Source organism: Geotrypetes seraphini, chromosome 15, assembly GCF_902459505.1.
Source record: "Geotrypetes seraphini chromosome 15, aGeoSer1.1, whole genome shotgun sequence".
NCBI classification, from domain to species: Eukaryota; Metazoa; Chordata; class Amphibia; order Gymnophiona; family Dermophiidae; genus Geotrypetes; species Geotrypetes seraphini.
The window spans coordinates 34,737,446-34,762,512 of NC_047098.1; the positions used below are offsets into that span (position 1 = coordinate 34,737,446).

Sequence of the window (25,067 nt, forward strand, 5' to 3'; positions counted from 1 at the left end):
GAATTTCCCACTTTCACTGCTCTGTTTCCACATTCTTCCCTTGACTATATTAAAGCCAGTTTATGAATCTTTCTTGTCTCACTGAAGATTAGAAAACACAGCAAGGCTGTCTTAACCATTAGACAGACTAGGATGGCATCTTCTGAGGGACAGCAAAGAGCAGTGGCAGTCAATGCAAAACAGGTCCCGACAGTCACACAAACTCTAAGAACCATCAGCACATACTTTTATCCACAGAAAAGATAACTGTTTTCCAATAGCCATTTCCCTAGGTCAATGGCTTATGGACATTGCCCTTACTATGCACTTACAGTATATGCAAAACAGCTACGTATTTGAAAGAATGATGTGATATTATGTCTTCTAGGATTGTTTTGGGAGGGGTATTATTACGTTCATTATGACCGTTGAGTTCATCAAAATCTCAGGAAGGAGGTAGGCTAAAGGTCTGAAAGTTAATAGTGCATGTGAGTGGATAGGGGTGCACGCCCAAACATGAAGGTTTGCTGAGGGCTTCAAATACCCTTTGCACTGGACCGGAAATCCAAGCACAAAATTAAAATCAACTCTTGATGAAAAGTGATTAGTGAACTGTAGAGTTTATCACAAGAAGATCCAGCTGTCACTCCTAGTATACATTGCCTTATGAAATCCCTTCCCATTAACAATTTCATACTCATGCAGGAACACAGCACTCAAAGTCCAAGAGCTTGGCATCAAAGGTAGAGATGTAATTTTACTGGGGAAGGAGAATTAATGATTTTAGGCACTCAGCATTAAGGATTTCAGAACCCAGATTTTAAAAAAACCCAAAACTGGTTTACAGGGGAGTAGGAGTCCAGAGGAGAATCATGCTCATCTCATGCCCACAGTTTTGAACTACACGTATCAACTTTGAAAGTTTCTACTAGTGAGAAAGGCAGAAGTCTACATATTAACATCTGGATGACAGGCATCTTTTCACATTTTGTGCAAATATAAGTCAACTGGCTGTATAATTGTCATGAAAAGTCCAAGTCAGCACTGAGTCATGTGACTTGAGAATATATCATGTGACTAACGAAAGGTTTCCATGTCAGTAAGACTCGTTAAAGCAGTCAGAGTTTTGAGCATCAGGGCTTCAGTGATGACAGGGAACTGTAGACAGGAACCATACAGCAACTCTTGCACGCATCAACTTAGAGACATTACTTTACATGTATTGGCTTTGTGGTTTGGTATTAATTCCAACAGTACAGGCTTGAATCACATTTTCTAACTACATTTCCTATTTCTGTACCCAGAGAAGGGAGAAATACTTCTAAAAACAGAACCAAGTGAGACATATATATATAAACAATTTGTTTTAGTAATTTTGGACAGGTAAAAGGTGAATTGATAGCAGTTAGAGGGCGACTTTAGCTTCAGTGCTGAAACTGGCCTACCTCCTCTGTTGAAATTTTCAAACTTCGGGCAGGCTGGCAGCATCAGTGAGGTGAGCCTGCTGCCGTCAGCCTACCCTGGAAGCCTTCATTCTGCAGCTTTCCCACCTATGTGGGAGCAGGAAGTTGCTGCAGAATGAAGGCTTCTGGGGTAGACCGACGATAGCAGGCTCACTTTACTGACGCTGTCAGCCTGCCCAAAGATTGAAAATTTCAGCAGAGGAGGTGAGAGGGATAGGGGAGAGCTATGGTTGGAGAGAGAGAGAGAGAGAGAGAGTGAGTCCCGGATCCTGCTGGGGGAGGAGGTTGGAGTGGGGGGGGGGGGGAGGTAAAGAAGCACCCACAGGAGGGGGGTTGAAAAGAGGGGGAGGGGAGTTGGAGAGAGAGACAAAGAAATTTAAGAGGGTACAGAGGGTGAAAAGGGAGCTAAGGAAATGGATGAAGAGTGGGGGTGGGATAGGCAGGAGTGAGACTGGTGGGAGGCAGGGGTGGGGCTAGGGACAGGACAGGGGTAAGACTGATAGGAAGTGCAGCAGGGCCACATGTCTTCTTTTTTGACTTCCCAAATATGGTAATTCTAACAAGACAGTAAGGTTAGGCCTGGGGGTGGGGGTAGAGAGGGCACATGGGCAGGGCAGGATTAAACAATAGGCCAAGTAGGCACATGCCTAGGGCCTGAAGTTGTCAGAGGGGCCCGATGAAACAGAGGACTCGTTTTGGGTTTTTTTCCCTTGGCAACGCGGGCCCCCCCGGGGAAGAACAGCAGCGCTGGCCCCCACCCCAGAAAGATCAGCAGCGTTGGACCCCACTGGAAAGATCGGCAGCACTGGGCCCCCCCTGTAGATCGACAACACTGCCCTCCCCCGGCATCGCCATCAACCAACCTGAATAAGTGACGTCGGAGGGGGTGGACCGGCAGATGCAAAGAGTTGCTGCAAGGTCCCGTGATGACTGCATCTGCCGGCTCTGCTCAGGGAAGAGGTAAGTGACGTTGGAGAGGTTGGACCGACAGACGCAGTCATTGCTGGACCTTGCAGCAACTCTTTGCATCTGCTGGTCCACCCCCTCCGACATCACTTATTCAGGTTGGTTGATGGCAATGCCGGGGGAGGGCGGTGTTGGCGATCTCCTGGGGGGCCCAGCGCTGCCAATCTTCTTGTTTCACATTGGATTCTTTGTTGCACTGCTTGCCTTGTTGTTTCGTTGCAAATTAACATACATGGTGTGGAACGTGCTAGAGGAGTTACAGATTTGGTTGTTTATACATACATATGGGTTACAGTTGATTGATGTAGAGTGAGGCAGTTAGGTGATGTAAACTTGGTTATTAAATATAGACTTATATTTTGGATAGTATTACTGCTTTACAAATATTTGAACACTTTCATATATGCATGGAAAGAGTTCAGAGTTAAATTTCTGGGTAAGTAGGTGGGAAGGGAAGTAAAGGGGATTTGTTCAGAGATGTTTGGGGGTTGCATAGAAGAAAAACTGTGCACTGGTATACTAATCTTTGTTTGTTTTGAATTAAAAAAAATACAAGTGGAAATAAAGAAGTAAAGAAGAAAACAGATAAATGGGGCGGGACATGGGTGGGGTAGGGAATGGGCGGGGCAGAGCCAGGGAGGCCCAGTGTACTTGGGTGCCTAGGGGCCCTCGAAGAATTAATCCTGCCCTGCAGACGGGTGCATCCAAGAGGAGGCTTCTGTTTGGGAGGGAGGGAAGGAAGTAGGAGCTCCTTTGATTCAGGAGGGGATGGAGAGTAGGAATGCCAGAGGAGGGAGGAAATGGGGACTGTTCCCATTCAGGGGTGGGCCACTTTTGGTTTCTGCTTCAGCCGCAGATTTCGCCGATCAATAGAATGAGCAGATCATATGCAGCAGCAGTACAAACTTCTCAGAAACACAATCCCACCTCAGGACTTGTACAATGCAGGCAATGGCAAGGCAACATACACACGTGTACACCCAGTGGCATAGCCAGAAATGAATTTGGGGAGGGGGCACATCCAGTGGTTTAACATAGGTGTGCACTAGGCTATGCCCCCTCTAAGAACCGACTACATGTGAGCAAAACATTTTTGTGTGTGGACAGAGGACCTACTTGACGTTAGCGATAAAATTTCTGTCACATGACACCCCCCCCCTCTCTCACAGGGCAGGTACAGTATAGGCAGGCTAACACACACACACACACACACACACACACATTGTCCCACCATATACCAGGTACAGCACAGTCAATAGAGGCACTATATGCACAAATATATACACTACATCACCAGAGGCAGGTACAGCGTGGCCAGTGACAGTACAACCTCCCCTTTCCCCAACACACATTGTCCTGCTAATGCAGCTGGAATGTTCTGTGGAGAGGGAGGGGAGGCTCAAGTCTCTATGAAGGCAATTTTCAAAGCTCTTTCCAAACATGAAAACAAAGCCTTGGGTGCAACAAGGGGGCTTTTGTAAACTGCCCAACAGGTATATCCATCTTGGGGAGAATTCCTGGGGTGGGGTGTGGAGGAAAATGCACTTAACACACATACGTTTCCAACAATGCTCACATAAGGTTTTGCACAAAAGTGTGTGCACAAAAGCAATTGCAAATCTGTACACATGCTTGTCCCAATTCAGGATGCCCTTAATCTCTATTACCGGTCTTTTTGCTGAAATTGCCACTAAATACTGCAAATTTTGTGGCTGTGGTTCAGTAATGTCGAAATGGATTGAGGCCATGAGATAACAGCCTGAACCTCCTGCTGGACCAGGCAGTGTGTGGAAACTGGGGAAGGAAAGAAAAGGGTTCCTCCATCTGATACACATGCACAAGTTCCCTAGGCTCAGAACAAACAGCATGTTACCGGGTCCCACAAGCCCAGCTCTCTCTGGCTCATTCGGGTAAAGCCAGTGGTAAAGATGTTTCCTTCACGGGTAAAAATGGCCCTCATAGGCCTCATTCCTTCATGGGGAGCAAATTTTTCCTGGAGGAGGAAGACAGTTATTGCAAATTATGTACAAATGTTGATATAGAATAATGAGAAAACTGCTCTCGGCCTCAGGAACTGTTTCCTTCTCTTTTGCCAAGAGCAGCTTCTTACTGGCAGTGACAGAGACATAACACACATTTCCATTGGGATCCAATCATCAAAAGAGGAAGTCCAGAAATACTCTGTGTTTTCAATTCATTTCATGGGATGCTGGAAATGAATAAAACAATTTTATAGTCATTGTTTGGAAATGAAAGAGCAGGGGTTTCCCTGCTCAGCTACTCACGCCCTTCCGTCAACCCCCCACCCCTATTCTTTATGTCAAAATGTTTTCTGAGGGAAGTCAGGAAATTATTTCTTGTTACCTGGACAACAGAGATGTGGCAGCAAAGGCCCTGAGACTTTCTCTTTCAGACAAAAGGGCATCAAGCAGAAAACACAAGCATCAGGACACAAGGCACAGCACCTTCGCCCCCTTCTCAGGTCTCCTGTTCCTGGGGGGGATTATCAAATCAGTCAATCCCAGAAAAGAGTTCACAGGATGGACTGCACAGTGTTACAAACTCATCAGGGCATTGAAACCTTAGTGTTATAAATATCTCTCCTAACTTCTGGCTCTTACCAGGAACCAACTGGGTGGCCTTCATAAGACCCTGCTTATCTATAGTAGGGCTTCTATTAATAAGGGTTAAGTTTCCAGCCAGTTCAGGGTTCTTGGGGGCATAGGAGCCAGCTTTTAAAAAATGATTGGGAGTGCTAAACCCAATAGAAATTACCTCTTCCTAGGCACAGTTAAAGACTGTTCAATGTTGGGGGTGCTCATGCATAGGGTTACCATATGGTTCTAGAAAAAAAGAGGACAGATTGAGACATCTGGGTTTTTCTTCCATTGCTTTCAGGTAAAACCTGGATGTCTCAATCTGTCCTCCTTACTTCCAATGGAAGTAAAACCCAGATGTCTCAATCCATCCTCCTTTTTTCTAGAGCAATATGGTAACCCTACTTAAGCATCCATAGAGTTGGCACCTATGCTTGGAGGGTACAAAAAAAAAATCAGTGCTTTCACACCACAGGTACTATTCTTGGGCACCTTTTCCAGTGGAATCAAATATGTACAGTATATTTGTGTCATTTAGGAATCATCAGCATTGAAAGGCACAAAAATGGAGTGACCGATGCAGAAAGTTTCATGAGCAGACTTACACAGTTAATGAGAGGTCTACGTGAACATTTTTGGGTGCACCATGTAATAGGGGGTTCAGTGTAGTAGTGAACTCACGCAGTAGACACTGGTGCAAGGCATAATAAAATGAATTGTAATGAGGCCATTAGTTATTCCACCCAATGCAGAGAACTGCTGCGGAAGACTAGGATGTGAACACAATTTGGGAACCTGAACACCAGGTCTGTGGAGGTGGAAAAGGGTTAGCTAGTCCTTCTGCAGCAATTGCAAAGGAACAGAAAATCTAATAACCTCCCTCCGCTGAGTGCCCAGACTCCCAATCCCTCCTTCCCTGAGAAGACTCCCCTGATCCTCTGAAACCCCCCTATCCCTCCTGACCTTCCCCTTTCCACAAAAAATAGAAAAAAAAATAGTCCTTGTATCTAGTTGTATTCTAAACCCAAGAGACCCTGAAGACCCTGATTCCCCTCACAATCCTTTCACCCCCCCACACACAAATAGCCCTGGTGTCCAGTGGTACTCCCAAACCCACCATGACAAAATCTTCCCCACCCACCAAGGCCCTCCAGTGTGTCTTGAAGAAGCAGCAAAAGTGATGCCTGCTTCTGCATCACAATCTTGCCCTGGGATTTGAAGTAAGGAATGTTGCTACTATTTGGGCTTCTGCCAGGTACTTGTGACCTGGATTAGCCACTGTGGAAACAGGATACTGGGCTAGATGGACCATTGGTCTGACCTAGTATGGCTATTCTTATGTTCTTAATCTTCAAAAATGGCAGCACCTGACCCTGCTTGGGAATTTTCCTCTTATTTTATAACCTAGGCAGAGACTACCAACTACACCTCCACCACATAATTTATCCTGCATCTTGCCCCTCACTTTCTGCCCCTCCCATGGCCTAGAAACTGCTCCCCTCCCCCCCCTCCCCCGGTGTACTTCAGTTCTTATGCGGAAGTGGTGATGTGTATCCACTACTTGCACTGACCTTGCAGGCTTCCCTCTGCTACATCCCACCAGAGAGAGAACAGGAAGTGTCATCAATGAGGGTGGGGTGCGGCAGAGGGCAGTCTGTGGGGTCAGTGCAGTAAATAAGCTTTGCTGCTCCTGCCTCCAAAGGTGATGAGGTTTGGGAAAGGGGAGGTTTAGCGGGAGGGGGGTAATTGCCAGACTGTGGGATGGTGAGTGGGAGCAAATGCCAGATCCAGTATCCAGGAGTAGGAGAGAGGGGAGAAATGTGGCCACTACTGAAATGTCACTGGTCAAGAGGATGAGGGCAGTAGCATGGTGAGGGTGGGAAATACCCGCGGCATTGGCATCCCCTGCCATTTCCCCATCTTCCCACCACATGCGCACACCCGTTCCCTTCCCCCGTATGTCTTTATCTTCGCTGGTGCAAGCAGCACTGCCAACTTATTGCCCACATCGACCTTGGTTCTCCTTCTGATGTCACTTCCTGGTCCTGCAACCAGGAAATGACTTCAGAGGGCGGGCCACGGCTAGCAGGAGCAGCAGGTTGGAGATAATGCTCGCGTTGGCAAAGAATTCTATATAGGGAGGCATTCAAGTTCAATTTATTTGATATACCGCAAATATAAAACCAGGGTTAAAATCTAAGCGGTGTACAATATCATTAATAAAATGGAGGGAAAACAAATTAAGACCGTTAAAAAGGACAAGGTCTTCAGGCATAAGGAAAGAACAAAGGTTAGTCAAAATGAAGTCTAGGGTATGAAGAAAGGGAGAAGAGTAAAACATTCGGTTAGGAATAAAAAAAAAAAGGGTTCCCCCTTTTTTTTTATTTGTTAATCTGTTCTGTCGGACTGTGAGCAAAATGTCTGTGAGAAATAGAATGCTTTTAATTGTGCCTTAAATTTTGAAAATAAACTTTCATTGCAAATATAGTGTGGTAAAGAGTAGAGAATGACACGGTGAAAAAATTGGTCCCCGTCACCGCCCCGTCCCCGTCTCACCATCCTCTGCACCGCCCCGTCACCGCCATTCCCTTCACCGCCCCGTCACCGCCACTGCCACCCCATTCACCGCCCCGTCACCGCCACTGCAACCCCATTCACCGCCCCGTCACCGTCACCGCTGCATATATAAAAGCCTCAAACGGGTACGATTTTAAATACTTTTCTTTATTTACGTATAAAGGAAACATTCTTTAAAACTTTAAAACTTAGTTAAATATTAGTTAATAACTATACAAAAACAAACACGACATGTACTTTTAATGCTTACAATGTTAGCCTACATGGTAAGTAGACGCGGTAAGTAGATGAGTAATTCTTGTAGGTATTCTTGGGGGAAATCAGAACTGCTTGTCCACATGTGCATTAAGTAGGAAAAACAGGAGTGCATCGGGTTGCTATGGGGAAAAGAAATCCCCCCCCCCCCCAATTTTTGGGACTTAACAATAAAGCATTAAGAATAAACTTGTTAGCTGCCTTCAAAACTTTATTCTGCCTTTTCCAAATTCCCCATCATCTCAAGAAGCCCCTCATCACCAGATACGGCTGCATTGGATCGTACGGCTAGCAGCACACAGCGAGAGCCGGACTTACCAGTATAACCATAATCCCTAGAGTATAAATGTAGATTTAGTGATATATAGGTAGCCACGATGGGATTGGGCAATGGCAAATTACTGATTTACTTGCAAGCCTCTCCACCCCTTCTGCTCCTTTGTAAAAGGCAATTAATGCTAGGATTGCTGTACTGTAAAGTGTCTGGGTACAGAGTAGGGGTGGGAGGGGCAGTGGAAAGTGAGTGAGCAGACGGGTAGACCTTTGAAATAACCCCTGTGGTGGTGCTCTTAGCTCTGGGGAAGGGTAGTCACTGGACAGTGTATATAACCCTCAGGGCAGTAACAGCGCAGCAGGTTTGCTGTTAATCTTGTGTTATTGATTGTTATGGATGATTAGGCCCTGTTTGTAATGCTTATGATCTGTAGGCCTTGCTGAAGTTAAAAAAAAAAAAAATGGAGGCCGCAGGAAGATTTTCTCTCTCTAAATAGCTTTTATCTTTTCCCTCTCCCGTGTGACACTCCCCAACCCCTCCTGCCGGTCCTCCCAATGGCCTCCCCTAAGATCGCCGGCAGGAGGGTACCCAACCCCTCCTGCTGGACCCCCCCCCAACGAACCCTCCCACCCCGGAACCCCCTTAGTCTTACTTTCCAAGTTGGACCGGACAGCTCCTCGCTCGTCTGGCCAGCAGGCCTGCCTCCGTCCAAATGAGGCGGGCCCGCCCCTACCCTGCCCAACCCACAGGATCCTAGGGCCTGATTGGTCTAGGCACCTAAAGCCACTCCCGCTATAGGAGGGGCTTTAGGTGCTTGGGCCAATCAGGCCCTAGGATCCTGTGGGTTAGGCAGGGGAGGGGAGGGGAGGGGCGGGCCCGCCTCATTTGGACGGAGGCAGGCCTGCTGGCCAGACGAGCGAGGAGCTGTCCGGTCCAACTTGGAAAGTAAGACTAAGGGGGTTCCGGGGTGGGAGGGTTCGTTGGAGGGGGGTCCAGCAGGAGGGGTTGGGCACCCTCCTATTGGCGATATAGGGGGCCGTTGGGGGGGCCGGCAGGAGGGGTTGGGCACCCTCCTACCAGTGATCATAGGGGGGCTGTTGGGGAGCTGGCAGGAGGGGTTGGATATCCTCCTGCTGCGATCGTCGGGGGGGGGGCTGTTGGGGTAGGCAGGAGGGGATGGGTACCCTCCTGCCGCGATCGTTGGGGAGGGCTGGTTCTGTCGGCATGAAGGGCTGAGCACCTTCCTGCCGGCGATCGTCGGGGGGGGGGGGGCGGGTTCTATTGGCAGGAAGGGTTGATCTGACAAATGAGGAGCCAGTATATTGGGGGGCGGAGTCAATGCGGCAACGTGCAAGTTGGATCGAGAGTTGGAGGAGACAGACAACATGGCGGAGACATCGAACACCCGGTCACGAACACGGTGAAACACAGGTAAATAGCGGTTCCTAGAAGGGGGAACATTGGCCTGCGGGGACAAATCTTTTCACCGTTTTTGCGGGCGGTGAAAACTTTTTTCCCCGTGTCTGCGGCGATTTGAGTATAGAGTCTCTGAAGCCCACAGCCAAACCGCAGGCTCCCCGCGGCTCACTGCGGGGATCTCTCCCCGTGTCATTCTCTAGTAAAGAGTTCTAGAGTGTAGGTACCATAACCGAGAAAGGTGCGTGTGTGTGGCGGGGGAGGGGAGGGGCAGAGAAGGAACAAGGCAGAAAGGAGGAAAGGTATTGGTGCCCCCCACCAAGACTATGCCCAGGGTGGCCACTCCCCTTTACTATATCACTGGATGAGGGATCCATTAGACACCAGGGCTATTTGATTGGGAGATAGGGAAGAATGGGAAGTCGTATTAGAGGGAGGAAGTGAATCTGGCACAGCAGCACTTGGGGTTGTTTTTTTTTTTTGTTTTTTTTTTTCAAACGTCTCGCTTCTTGTTGGTGAATGAACCAAATCACCGTTCATGTACTGACAGGGAAGGGGACATTTTCGCAATGAGCTGCAGATTACACCTGCAGTGTGCACTTTTTAATAAAGCAGTAATCTGCATGCTCATTGAGTACTTCATCTACAGAAATTTTTTACAGAAAGCTCATGTAAGAAGCTGTGTGTTCAGCTCTAATGTCCACAACTTTCTGCCTTGGCCCCCGAGTGCAGGATACAAGATAAACAAAGGTAGGGATGAGAAAGTACTAGCTGAAGTGTTTTTTCTGGTGTTTTATAGGTTAAAGTCTAACATCTGAAGTTTTAGATATAACTCAAATTTAGCACCTTGGATATATCCCCTATCCCTAGCTGTCCCCAGGCAGAAGCAAGGGCCCAGGAATTGAAGTTAGGTCTCTCCCAATTGGGTTTCCCAAAATTATTTTTAATGTGGGTCTGTAAAGTACTCCATATACCTGGCAGTGCTGTCGACCAGTAATAATCTCCTTTTTCCTTTCCTGCAGTGAGCATTAAACAGATAAAAGGGAGTCTAGCACTTGGGTTCTGATTTCATTTGGTGCCATGTGTTTATTGCTTGGGCATTTCTGGAACATGCTGAAAAACAAATCCTATATAAGACACCTTCTCATACCGGATCCCAGAGTGCAAGCTGCCGTTCACTCGTTTTGCTGAAACCAGTTGTGAAGACTTTGCCGTCAGACATAAAGATGGCTTTGACCGGACGCGGTCCTTCGTGTGGCCTGACTCTCTCCTAATCAGAATGGTTAGCAGGTTAAGTTGAACACAGCACAAAGTCAGTCAAAACAAAATACACACAAAGTATTAGTGCAATGTCAGCGATACTCTACTAGATGGAGGTTCACACATACAGGGCAGTCTACAGAATTAACATCTGTAGCAGCTGAGGTTCTAGTGTAAGTGGGTTGGCAGCAGAAATGTAGCCAGGTTTTGATTTTGGGGGAGAAGACCTTTTGTAAAACTGGCACCAGTGTGAGGCAGAATGGCTGCTCCACATGAGCACTATTTCATTCGAAATCCATGCTCCCTTGTGCTCCGCCCTCCTCTCCAGCTATGCATCTGGTTGGCAGATGTCATTGTCTCTCCTACATGACATTGGGGTTTCTGCTGTGGTATAAATGGGTTTTAGTGTTCAAGAGATGACAGGTACATATGATGTACCTCTGTTTTATGACAGTCTATTATGCTTAGAGATGAAACTTAAGAAATAGGCAAAGAAATGACATATTAAGGTGATTGGGCCTTTCCATGTCTATGACTATTAACAAATAGCAAAGCCAAACTCATGCCTTCTGAATGCTCAGTCTAGGGAAAAACAGAATGCATATACTGTATATGAGAGACTCATCATTGTGGACAAAGCCTGGTGGATGTAGGGCAGCAGTTTATTTCCAGGCTGTGGCCATTTGTTTTCAAATGTCGCTCCCCTGACTGCTCTCTCCAACAGACTAGTAACCTGAGAAATCAACTTACAGCAACCACAAGCTTCTTGCGAGGTTCAATGACGCGCACTTTCTTATCCTTGCAGGTGGTTGTGATGAGGCTTCCGTTGTGATTCCAGCAGACGTTGTAAATGACATCAGTATGAATGGCTTCTAAAACAATCAGGGCCTCCCCTGTTCCAACATTCCAAATGATGATTGCATTATCGCCACCTGGGAGGGAAGAGGGAGGCAGATTAGGAGAGAGAGAGAGAGAGAGAGAACAGAGGGGCCAATGCAGAAAAGAGCGATAGCCTTTACGCAATGGTTAGCTTGGCTTTAGCACACAATTTTGTGGACGTCCTATGCAAAAAAACAGGTTTCATGTACAAGTTAAACATGAACAAAGCACCAGGTACAATATATAAATCAATGGTAGTGAGAATTCGGGCGTGTGGCATGGTGGTTGGAGCTACTAAACTAAACTAAACCTTAGATTTGTATACCGCATCATCTCAACGTTCGCAGAGCTTGACACGGTTAACAAGAAGTAGGGTGGAAAGGAACTCCAGTGGAGGGAAAGATGAAGAGGAAATTTAGAGGACTAGAGTAAACGGAGAGGGAGGAAGAGTTACATTTTTCAGAATAACCAGGTTTTCAGATGTTTACGGAAGAGTTGGAGTGAGCTCAGATTCCTAAGAGGGGAGGTAAGGTTGTTCCAGAGCTCAGTGATTCTAAAAGGGAGGGAGGAACTTAGTTTTCCTACAAGGGAGAAGCCTTTTAGAGAGGGAAAGAAAAGTTTCAGTTTTTGGGTGGATCTGGTGGAATTGGGGTGAGAGGAGTTCCAAGAAAGAGGAATAAAGGGGGGGGAGGATGCCGTGTAGGATCTTGAAAGTAAGGCAGGCACATTTGAAGTGGACTCTGGAGATTATCGGAAGCCAGTGGAGCTTGGATAAAAGCGGTGAGATGTGGTCGAATTTGTTTTTTGTGAAGATAAGCTTAGCAGCGGCATTTTGAATCCGCTGGAGTCTTTGAAGGTTTTTCTTTGTTAGGCTTAGGTAGATAGAGTTGCAATAGTCCAGTCTGGAAAGGATGGTGGATTGGACAAGGATGGTAAAGTGTTTTTGATGGAAACAGGTTCTCACTTTCCTCAGCATGTGAAGGCTGAAGAAACATTTTTTTATTAAGGAGTTGAGGTGATCATTGAAGGAAAGTGTAGAGTAAATGATGACTCCCAGAATTTTACTTGAGTATTCAAGATGCAGAGTGGGGCCAGAGGACAGAGGGATGGAGGTGGGCAGTTGGTCCAATTTTGGGCCGAGCCAGAGAAGTTTTGTTTTGGATTCGTTCAGTTTCATCTGCACAGAGTGGGCCCAGGATTGAAGGTTCGATATACATGAGGATATGTTCGCAGAGAGGTTGGTGAGGTTCCGGTCGGTCTCAAGGAGGACAAAGATGTCACCTGCGTAAGTGTAAAGTGTTTCAAGGGGGGAGAGATGGAGGAGTTTGAGGGAGAACATATAAATGTTGAAAAGGATAGGAGAGAGAGGTGAGCCTTGTGGGATTCCACAGATTGGGTTCCAGGGGGAGGAAGAAACGCCCTTCATGTTGACTGTGTAGGAGCGGGAGTGTAAGAACTTCGAGAACCAATCAAGGACTGTGGAGTTAATGCCTATCTCGGTGAGTTGGTAAAGTAGGATATCATGATGGACGACATCAAAAGCTGCAGAGAGGTCGAATTGAAGAAGGACAGCAAACTTGTTGCGAGAATGGAGATGTTGAACTTTTGAGATTAAGGAGGTCAGAAGGGATTCGGAGCTGAAGTTGGGACGGAAGCCGTATTGGTAGGGTAGCAGAATGGTGAAGCCTCAGCACCCTAGGGCTGTGGGTTCAAACCCCATGCTACTCCTTGTGACCCTGGTCAAGTCACTCAGTCCTTCATAGACCCACGTATGTTAGATAGATTGTGAGCCCACCGGGACCTGAGTCCCTGATTGTAAAAAAACCGCTTAGATAACCTAGATAGGTGGTATATAAAACACCTAATAAACTTGAAACTTGAGAGAAGTGCACAGAAGACCAAAATGTTGAGCACAAGGCTGGGGCTTTAACATCAGATCTGAGGAGGTGCAAAAGGTTAGCTCATTCTTTGGTAGCATTAGACAATATTTCATGCTTTTTTTCTTCCCTTTACTGTGAGCACAATGATCCCCAATTTTTTTAAAGCATGTGGAAAAGGCTGGCTTAACCTATAGACCAGGTGAGGCTCTGGCCCAGGGTGCTGGAGCTAAAAGACACCAAATGCCAAGGGCCGTGACATCACCAGCCCATAAATGAAGCCACCATGCAGCTTAAACACTTCCTTCTCCTCCCTCTTATGCTGTTGCCTGGTCCTGGCAGGATGTGGCTTCATAGGCGGCTGCTGCTGCGAAAGGGGAGTGTCAATATCAGCATCAAAGGAGGGAGGTTAAGCACTTCCCTCCTCCCTCCTCCGACGCTATTGCTCGACACTGATGCTGGCCCTCCCTCCTTACGACAGCTGACATAAGAAACTGCATCCTTCCGGGACCAGGCAATAAACTCAGGAGGGAAATGGCTGGGGGAGGTGGGGGCATGTAATCTCACGATCTGGCACTGGTTGGAGTGTGGAGAGACAAGGGGCAAGACTGATCTGTGCATAAATAAATTGAATCGGCACCAGAGTTGCATGCATATGCAACTGTGCATGTGCTGCAATGTTATTCTGTGTATAAATATTGGTACTACAAAAATATTCTGTGCAGAACAGAATTCCAGTACAGGCAGTCCCCGGGTTAAGAAATCCAACTTACAATGGGCTTGTACGTACGAACCGGGGTCCTGCCTCTCCCTTCCTGTGCCAATGTGCCCCCTCTTCCTCCATTCCTGTCCCCAACACACCCCTTCTTCTCCCTTCCGTGTCCCAATGAGCCTCTCATCATCCTTCCCTCTGTTTTGCATCTGAAATTTGTGCCTCCTTTGCTCCCACGAGTGTTTATCTCTGCTGGTCGGCTGCCTCCTCCCAGCCACACTTCTCTTCGCAAAGTTGCAAGTAGTGGCTTCTGCATGGGGCCCATGGTTGGCCTGGAAGCCTTCCCTCTGACATCAGAGAGAAGGCTTCTGGGTCAGCCATGAGCCTCGTGTAGGAACCGCAGCCGCAGTTTTGTGAAGAGAAGTGCGGTTGGGAGGAGGCAGCTGGTCAGTGAAGGTAAACATTCACAGGAGGGAGGGAAGCATGAATTTGGGATGCAGAACAAAGGGAAGGATGACGAGGTGAGTGTTGGGACATGGAAGGGAGGAGGAGGGTCACAATGGGACAAGAAAGGAGGAAGAAGGGGCGTGTTGGCACAGGAAGTGAGAAGCAGGGTTGCGTTGGGGCACAGAAGGAAGGGAGAGAGTACAAACTTTGGACAATGAATGGAAGGAAGGATGAAAGAAGGGAGCATGAACTTGGGACATAGGATGGAACAATGGAGGGAAAGAAATGCTGAGGTGGGGAGGGAATAGAAAGGGAGAATTGTTGGGCATGGATGTCTGAGTGAGGGGGAAAATGGTGCACATGGGGAAATGAAGAAAGTGGTGAATTGTTGGGCACAGGGAGTGAGATAGAAATATTGGACATGGCTAATTTCTTGTTGTAAACCGCCTAGAACTGAAAGGTATTGGCGGGATAGAAGACACCAATGTAATGTAATGGTGGTGGGAGAGGCGTGAGGTATAGATGCATAGGGAAGAGAGAGATGAAGGGGATAAATGTTGGATGTGGTGATGGAGAGGAAACTGTGGGACAGATGAGGAACAAAAGTAAGTGTAAACCTCCTATCTTTTCTGTCTATTTAAACTACAGTACTTTATAAAAACATTAAAGAACATTAATTAAAGAAACAGTCTTCAAAATAGACTATGTACTGTACAGGATCTGAGTTACATACAAATTCAACTTAAGAAGAGTTTAAAAAAAAGAAATTCATTCTTAACCTGGGGACTGCCTGTACATGCACAGATGTGTGTGTAGGCAACTCCAGGTGCTGAATTGTGCTCAAGACAATCTCCCACTAAGCAGGCCTGTGTACACATGTGTCTAATGCACTCTCCCATGTTAGCACATTCATACAGGGCTGGTTTGCATATATTTTTTACTACTGTATTGAGGCACAAACTTTGGCATTACTCTTGCATTAGAAAGCTTTACATGAAACATTAGGGCATGGCTCTAATGCAAGGTTTCTGCATTGCCCCCAGAGTAATCCCAAAGAAGAATTCATTCCGACTGTGAATCCCTTCACTCTCAAAGCAGGAGCCCAGCCCCCTCCTAAGGAGCCCTTACCCACACTGAGAATTCCCCTCACCCGCACTGAGTAAGACGTTATGGGCAGTCGGGTGCCAAGTAATGATGCCCACTCTCTTGGAGTGACCCTCGAGGGTAACAATAGGCTCAGTTATGGACCGTACTGGAGTATAGTCTGGGATCTGCCAAATCTAAAGAGAGGGGGAAAAAAAAAAGAGAAAAACATACAGACTTTGGAGAACCTGCTACCACATGTTATGTTTATCAGATTTTCTATTCCGCCTTTACCTATTCAGTTCAAGGTCAGATTATGTTATAAGAGGTTGGGTCAGTTTGACACGGACATTCCATTTGGTTGCCAGTACGGTTGATTAATTCAGTTAGGTTATAGTTACAAGTTCAAGTAGGTCATCATTGGTTCATCATTTTGTTCCAGGAGTTGCATTAGACCAGTGATTCTTAACCTTTTTTGAGTCATGGAACTCTTTAAGAATCTGATGAAAGCTATGGATCCCCTTCCCCAGAAATATTCAATTAAACACAACTTTGCATGCAATGAATATACACTTCTTCCTCCGTATTTGCGATTTCGATTATTCATGATTTTTCCATGAGTGCAGAAACAGGAACTAAACTGAAAAACCAGGAAGCAAAGTCCTCGCTCCCATCCCCATGAACTACACCTCCCAGGGCTGCCCTGCAAGAGGACGTGCCTTCCCACGCAGAGTGCCGTAATGTGCATGCCATGACTCTCCGCCTGAGCGACTGGACTTGCAGCGGCTTTGGAGGCAGGAGCGCGAGGCCGCGGCTGCTCTGTCAGGATTCCCAGGAGTTGGAGAAGAAATCTGTGGTGGACTACCTCCCCTCTTCCGCCCCCTCCGCGCTCCCGTCCAGTTCCAGAGGCTGCGTAGGGACCAGCCGAGGCCAGTCCTTCCCCGTTGTAGGGAAGCTGCCGACATGCTGAATATGTGGAAAGTGCAGGAGCTGATGGATAAAGCATGAGCATGGCTTTCTCCGGCCAGGGAAGAGGTACTCCCTGGCTCCCCCTGCCCACCATCCCCCTTCTCTTTCAGCTGCTGAGGAGGACCCATCATGGCGGTGCGAGGCTCAATTTGAAGGAGGCTGCAGGCAGGGCAGGGAAAGCTGGAACACCATATGATAAGTTATTCACGTTTTTTACATATTCGCAGTTCAGTCCAGCCCCAATCACCGCGAATACAGAGGGAGAAGTGTAATGTACTTTATTTATTGAGATTTGATTGTCTCATACATATATGACCTACACAAAGTATTATTAAACTTTAAAGTAAACAATCTACCAACGCAGATCGATTTTTGCCTGTTTCTATTGTGGTCTCTTGAATAAAAATGATGTTCAAAAAAAAAAAAAAGTAAACAATCTAAAAAAAAACCCAAAACTACTCCTTTTTTAAGCAAAAAGTAATGGCCACATTATAATTATGATCTACTACTACTACTATTATTACTACATCTACTCTCTCTTTATCTGCGAGAAAAATCTACAGTACTGTGCTGTATAGTGAATATAAATGTTAAATTATCTGACCCTCACGGACCCCCTCAAACCCATCCATGGACCCCCTTACGGGTCCACGGACCCCAGGTTAAGAACCCCTGCAATAGACAGTTTAGAAATGGGCTTTTACAATTACCATTTCAGTTACTTCAGGGCTGGCTCCCTTGTCTTGGTATAGAAATGCTTTCAAATGTTTTCTGAACATGAGATAGTGGTCATAAGATTGTAGTGTAAGTGGTAGTTGGTTCCAGCATTTTGCTAATTGATATTGGATGGATATGCATTCAGAAAATATAATTCCATCCTAGAAACAGGTCACAGTCCATCTTCCTGTTCATTGGGCACTGTCTAGAGATCTCCATTTTACGTGGAAACAAATTCCATGTTTTCAAAATAAAAAAAACTATACAAAGCTTGTTTTCTGCATAACTTTGTCAAAACTTGATCAATTTCAATAAAATTTAAGATATATCATCCTGAATAAATTTATAATAAGCCTATACTCATGCTGGCTATCTCACCTCAACTACATCACCATCTCGTGATTATCATCATGATATGTGCAATTATCATTTTGCTTTAAACATAAGCAGTTATCATGTTTATTTAAAATTTAAAATTTCTTATACCGCCAAATTAAGCCTTCTAAGCAGTGTACAAAATTAAAATTTTGTAACTGATGAAAGATTATAGTTTTCATAAACTGGAGTAAGATTTTCCAGAAAAGATGTGGAAGAGGGTAAGCGTTGAATGTGTTTTGAAGAAACTGCAAAAAATTAGCTCAACTGATTACTATTCAGGAAGTGGCAGGGCCCAATCAATTCATGTTGAAGAAAACAGGTCGTGGAGGGATGTAATTTGGAAGAGGTAACCAGCTTGAGAGTACGCTTATTGCAAATTTATTCAGGATGATATATGAGGGCGGTTTGAAAAATTCAATGAAAAAGCAAATTACATTTAAAAAAAACAACCCCAAGTTATATTTCTCAACATAGTCCAGTGAGTGTCCAGTTTTTTGTTCCTTAAAAAAAAAAAATAGGTTACTTCCTTTAAAAAAATAGATTTTGGCAAATTTAAAAAAAAATGTTTACTTGGTTTTTTTTTTCACCAAACTTTTCAAACTGCCCTCATATCCCACATTTTCTTGAAATTGGTCAAGTTTTGATAGTTATACAGAAAACAAGTTTTGTATTATTTTCTTTGAAACATGCCCCCTCTTCTAGCGTTTTTTGAGAACAGAGAGCTGCGCTGAATGGCCCGCGCTGCTCCCAACGCTCATTGAGGGAACTGCTTTTGCTTATGCTTCTGTCCTGTACATTTCTTCTCTTGCCTCTGGGCATAATGAGCTCAGACATGACATCAAGCTTGCTGGACCTTTGAATGCTGCTGAAGCTGCTAATAGCTTTCGATTATCCCCAGCTCTGTTGTGTGTTCACTATATTTAGCACAGACTGCTGTATCATGGAACAAGATTGGAAACTGCTCCATAAGGGTCTCAGCCTGGGCATAATGCCAGGCAATTTGAAGCACATGAGTCCTGAGCCAAGGGTCATTCCTTACTTTCCATTCTGCTCAAGTGCTCTGTGCTTTTACCACAAATTCTTTTGAACTGAGCCCCCCCCCCATGACAGGTAATTAGTAGACAGATAAAAGCACAGCTGTATTATCTCTGCAAACACCTGACAAAGCCGTGAAATAAAGCCAAGGTCATTATATTCAAAAGATTGACCTGGTTAATTTATGGCCCTACTAACTGCATAAATTTCTGTATTTAAAATCCCAAACTGGGGGAATTTAGCTGGGTGAAAAGGGGGCACTGCTAGAGACCTTCTTAGGCCAGGCTTTCCAAATGTAGACTGCAGTGTGACTCTCAAGGAACTCATTAGTATTAAAATGAGTACTCTGTGTAATGCATAGCAGGGAAATGACCACCTCATACCCTGCAACCTTTTCCAGCAGGCTGGCGCTGTTGGTAACTTCAGCAGGAGCAGTTTTCTTGACTTTAGGAGCTGTTTTTGCCTAACAGTTGCATTCTGACCATAGGTGTGGGACACATACATACATGAAAACACGCACAACAGCTGCATCCAAATCGTACTAAAACTAAAAAAAGACTTCTGAACTTGCTTCAGCTGCGGCTGGAAGGGTTTTTTTTGGCTTTTATGTGCCCTGTTTGCTGCTTATCATAGTTCCATGAGCACAGCCCTGCATTGTGCATTAGTCCAGAACACCGCTGTAAGATTACTTCATCGCTGTTCTAAGTTTGATCACGTCACAATATTTTTAAAATCAGAACACATGTCGCAGCCAGCTGAGCGGTTCGGTGCAGCCGCTTGGGCGTTCATCCTGGTTCCCATTGCCTGCAAAAGAATATTACCTCTGTAATGCCGAAGAGGAGGGGTCGTAGTTCCGCTGGAGCCTCGCGGCAACCTGGCCCGGCCCGACTCGGTAATATTGATGAGCTCCTGCGCCAAATGCAGGAAATATCAGTGGTGTCGGCAACCGCATTGGAGGCGGTCTCCCCGGGATTAGAGATCACATTGAGTCCCGAGCACCTCCCCCTCTCCCTCAGACTGCCATCTCCCCGCGGGAGGAGGAGCAATCAGAAGGCAGTGTGCTTCCTTCCCCAGAGGCCTTGAATATCAGAGAGGGGAACTTGGATTTGGACTCCCTGCAGCTGCAGGAGAGTCCTTTGGAGCCTGAGGTGTTTGTCCAGAGGGCGAACCGCGAACGGGAGAGTCGCCATCAGGAGGAGAGGCCGGCTGGTGAAGATATCAAAACCCAACTTGAAAAATCTTTCTTCATAATAAAGAAACCTCAAGAGGTAACTCTGGACACTATTTGGGATCTCGTGGCTGACCTGGCTAAATCTATTAAGCCCCAACTGTTTTCAGGATTCCCCTAATGAATATGCATTGAAAGCAGTGCATGCAAAGAGATCTCATGCATATTCATTGAGGAAATCCTGAAAACCCGACTGGATTTCGGCCCTCGAGGACCGGCGTTGCCCACCCCTGGCCTAGGTCCTGTGTACACGCAGAAGAGTCGTCAGGCTCAGGAATCTCAGTACGGGCACTGCTCAGGCTGTGTGACTTAACCTCTCAGCACAGGCTCCTTGGGTTCAGACATACAGAGGAGTGGCCTAGCGGTTAGAGTTGCTGCTTCAGCACCCTGAGGGTTCGATCCCAGCCTGCTCCCTATGACTCTGGGCAAGTCACTTAATCCCTCCATTGCCCCAGGTACCACAGTTAGATGGGTAAGCTTGCAGGGACAGATAGGGAAAATACTTAAGAGTACCTGATTACCATTCAATGTACTGTAATGAATCTCTTCAAGCAAAGGCAGTAAATAAATATAGTATAACTTACCATGACTGTGGTGTCCTCTGAAGCACTGGCAATGACATTATCATTATGAGGGCACCAGTCAATGTCCAGCACAGGTGCGGTGTGCCCCCTTACCATGGGGTGATTCTTATCCACACGCCCAGGCTGGAAGAGACACAAGTTAATAAGCCAGATTTTCACTTTCACCAGAGACCTTTCAGAGGCTGCAGTCAGACTGAGCAGTTTAACTGAAACACGACACACTTTAATAGCAACAGGAGCTGCATATTCTTTCCTTGAACACACATTGAGCCACAACCTGATCACTCTACTATAGTCACCTTGGAACTACAAGTCAGCCAGAAAGCACAGTTACTTACCGTAACAGGTGTTATCCAGGGACAGCAGGCAGATATTCTTTACGCATGGGTGACGTCACCGACGGAGCCCCGGTACGGACCTTTTTAACTAGAAAGTTCTAGTTGGCCGCACCGCGCGTGCGCGAGTGCCTTCCCGCCCGACGGAGGAGTGCGTGGTCCCCAGTTAAAATAAGCCAGCTAAGAAGCCAACCCGGGGAGGAGGGTGGGACGTAAGAATATCTGCCTGCTGTCCCTGGATAACACCTGTTACGGTAAGTAACTGTGCTTTATCCCAGGACAAGCAGGCAGCATATTCTTAATGCATGGGTGACCTCCAAGCTAACAGAGAGGGAGGAGGGATGGTTGGCCATTAGGAAAATAAATTTTGTAACACAGATTGGCCGAAGTGTCCATCCCGTCTGGAGAAGGCATCCAGACAGTAGTGAGTAGTGAATGTGTGAACTGAGGACCAAGTGGCAGCCTTGCAGATTTCCTCGATGGGCGTGGAACGGAGGAAAACCACAGAAGCAGCCATAGCTCTGACCCTGTGGGCCGTGACAGCACCTTCCAGTGAGAGACCGGCCCGAGCATAACAGAACGCAGAGACACTGGATCTGGGGCTTCCGGTGTGTTGGCAAGGATCGGATGATACCTGGTAAAATTTGGCGGCCTAGCAGTGAAGTCATCTCAATCTGGACTTTAATCCGACTGTTCTGATTTATATTTTCACTTTTTTTCCAGTTTATGTTTTATTGTTAATTTCATTCATTGATTTCCCCTTTGTTTTGTTTTATTTTTAACATTTAAATTTCTCCAAAATTCTATTGCTCAACGGTTCCTCCTTTCTGCAGCTATTCCTATCTCTCTTCTTTTCTACCTTTCAAAGTCCTTAGATCAATGTAGTCTAGTTAGAATGTTTATTTTCTTATTTTTTCTTCTATTTCTATTTCTTACTTTTATTACTCAACTAATTGTTATTTTTCCAGGTACTTCAGTTAGATTGTGAGCCTTCGGGACAGTAAGGGAATTTCTAAGTACCTATTCTTTATTTATTTATCTTATTTTTATTGTATCCTTTAATTTATATTTCTCTGTAAACCTATATTACTTATAATTTTAATACACACTATTGTCTGTTTTCTGTAAACCGCTTAGAATCCTAACGGAGTTTAGCGGTATATAAGAAATAAAATTACATTACATTACAATACAGGCAGCAAGCCAGTTGGAAAGCGTCCGTTTAGAGACAGGACAACCTAGACGGTTAGGATCGAAGGTCAGAAAGAGCTGAGGGGACGAGAGGTGAGCCCTGGTACGGTCAAGGTAGTATGCAAGGGCACGCTTACAATCCAGCGTGTGCAACGCCTGTTCCCCAGGATGAGAATGGGGTTTAGGGAAAAAGACAGGCAACACAATGGACTGGTTGAGGTGAAAAGCCAAGACCACCTTGGGAAGGAATTTAGGATGGTTACGCAGAACCACCTTGTCATGGTGAAAAACAGTGAACGGTGGATCGGCGACCAGTGCATGCATCTCACTAACCCTCCTGGCAGAGGTGATGGCAATGAGGAAAAGCATCTTCCATGTTAGAAGTTTGAGCGAAGTTGTGGCAAGAGGCTCAAAAGGGGGTTTCATGAGGGCTGATAAAACCACATTCAGGTCCCAGACGACAGGAGGAGGCTTCAGAGGTGGTTTGACATTGAAGAGGCCTCTCATGAACCGGGAAACCAGTGGATGAGCCGTGAGAGGTTTTCCGAGGATAGGCTCATGAAACGCAGTGATGGCACTGAGGTGGACTCTGATTGAGGTAGACTTGAGGCCAGCGTCGGACAGAGAGAGCAAATAGTCCAGTACAGTTTCCACCGCTAATGAGGTGGGATCGTGATGACGCAGTAGACACCAAGAGGAGAACCTGGTCCACTTCTGATGGTAACATTGGAGGGTGGCCGGTTTCCTGGAGGCATCCAAAATGCGACGGACAGGCTGAGACAGATTCTCTGGAGAGGTCAGCCCGAGAGAAACCAAGCTGTCAGGTGGAGCGAAGACAGATTGGGATGCAGTAGAGACTGACGTTGCTGCGTAAGTAGAGTAGGAAACACAGGAAGAGGAATGGGCTCCCTGGAGCTGAGCTGAAGCAGGAGGGAGAACCAGTGTTGGCGAGGCCACCGAGGAGCGATGAGAATCATGGTGGCCCTGTCCCTGCGGAGTTTGGATAACGTCCGCAACATCAGAGGTAGTGGAGGAAAGGCATAGAGGAACCGATCCGTCCAGTCGAGCAAGAGTGCGTCTGGGGTCAGACGATGAGGAGAGAAGAGTCTGGAACAGAACTGGGGTAGCTGATGGTTGTGAGGCGCTGCAAAGAGGTCCACCTGCGGAGTGCCCCAGCGAGCAAAGATGGAGTGGAGTGTTGAAGGGTCCAGAGTCCACTCGTGAGGTTGAAGGATGCGGCTGAGATTGTCGGCCAGGGAGTTCTGTTCGCCCAGGATATAGACAGCCTTGAGGAAGAGATTGCGGGCCGTGGCCCAGGTCCAGATGCTGAGAGCCTCCTGACAAAGGAGGCGAGATCCGGTGCCGCCTTGCTTGTTTATGTAGTACATGGCGACTTGATTGTCTGTGCACAGGAGAAGGACCTGAGGGCAGAGAAGGTGCTGGAAGGCCTTGAGAGCATAGAACATGGCTCTGAGTTCCAGGAAATTGATGTGATGTTGACGCTCCTGAGGGGTCCAGAGTCCCTGGGTGCGTAGATCTCCCAGGTGAGCTCCCCACGCATAGGGGGAGGCATCTGTGGTTATGATCATGGAGTGAGGGGGTAGATGAAAGAGTAGACCCCTGGAAAGATTTGAGGAGTTCAACCACCATTGAAGAGATTGCTGAAGAGACGATGTCACAGAGATGGGATGAGAAAGAAGATCCGTGGTCTGTGACCATTGGTTGGCAAGAGTCCATTGAGGTGTCATGAGGTGGAGTCGCGCCAGAGGAAGCACATGGACCGTCGAGGCCATGTGGCCCAGGAGGACCATCATCTGTCGGGCAGGAATGGAGTGATGAAGGAGCACCTGACGACAGAGGTGGAGCAGGGTCCGTTGACGGTCGGAGGGGAGAAACGCCCTCATTAGTGTGGTGTCGAGAACTGCTCCAATGAACTGAAGTCGCTGTGTGGGAAGCAGATGCGACTTGGGGTAGTTGATCTCGAACCCCAGGAGATGGAGGAAAGAGATGGTGTGATGAGTGGCTTGTAGCACAAGTGGAGACGTAGGTGCTTTCACCAATCAATCGTCCAAGTAGGGGAACACCTGGAGGTTGTGAGACCTGAGGAAGGCCGCCACCACAATAAGGCACTTGGTGAACACCCTGGGCGATGAAGCGAGGCCAAAAGGTAGCACTTTGTACTGATAGTGACGGTGCTGTATCTGAAACCGTAGGTAGCAACGTGAAGTCGGATTGATTGGGATGTGAGTGTAGGCCTCTTTGAGGTCCAGGGAACATAGCCAGTCGTGTTGAGAGAGAAGAGGGTAAAGCGTGGCAAGGGAGAGCATTCTGAACTTCTCCTTGACCAGACACTTGTTGAGGTCCCTGAGATCGAGGATGGGACGAAGGTCTCCTGTCTTCTTGGGAACCAGGAAGTAGCGGGAGTAGAATCCCTGACCACTTTGGTCCGGAGGCACCTCTTCGATGGCATTGAGAAGAAGGAGGGATTGGACCTCCCTCAGGAGGAGGGGGGTTTGGGAGGAGTGAGAAGCAGACTCTACGAGAGGATTGTCTGGTGGAAGAGTCTGGAAGTTGAGAGAGTAGCCGTGGCGAATGATGTTGAGGACCCATTGGTCTGATGTGATGACCTCCCAACGGCTGAAGAAGATTTGGAGGCGACCTCCGATAGGCTGAGGAAGAGGCAATGATGATGGGAGACTGGCTATGCCCTGGAGGAAAAAGTCAAAAAGGCTGAGATGGTTTTGACGGAGGGAGAGGCTTGGCAGGTTGGTGAGACTGTGAGCGAGCCTGAGATTGATGCTGTTGACGAGGTCGGCGAGGCTGCTGTTGAGGCGGGTTGAGAGGT

General features: G+C 46.9%; 1 protein-coding gene across 5 annotated transcripts in view; it reads right to left on the reverse strand.

Annotated features, from left to right (window-relative positions):
• Positions 1-25,067, reverse strand: part of CORO6 (coronin 6) — a 98,138-nt gene that overhangs the window by 17,262 nt on the left and 55,809 nt on the right. For 2 of the 5 annotated variants that reach the window (XM_033922524.1, XM_033922525.1), the window contains exons 3-7: positions 20,697-20,819; positions 15,853-15,982; positions 11,538-11,719; positions 10,678-10,797; positions 4,282-4,401 (exon numbers count right to left, since the gene is read on the reverse strand). In XM_033922524.1, the coding sequence (XP_033778415.1) occupies positions 4,282-4,401; positions 10,678-10,797; positions 11,538-11,719; positions 15,853-15,982; positions 20,697-20,819 (675 nt within the window). Of the gene's footprint in view, positions 1-4,281; positions 4,402-10,677; positions 10,798-11,537; positions 11,720-15,830; positions 15,983-20,696; positions 20,820-25,067 lie in introns of those variants that run through there. The other 3 variants (XM_033922526.1, XM_033922528.1, XM_033922527.1) reach the window with 3 other exon arrangements.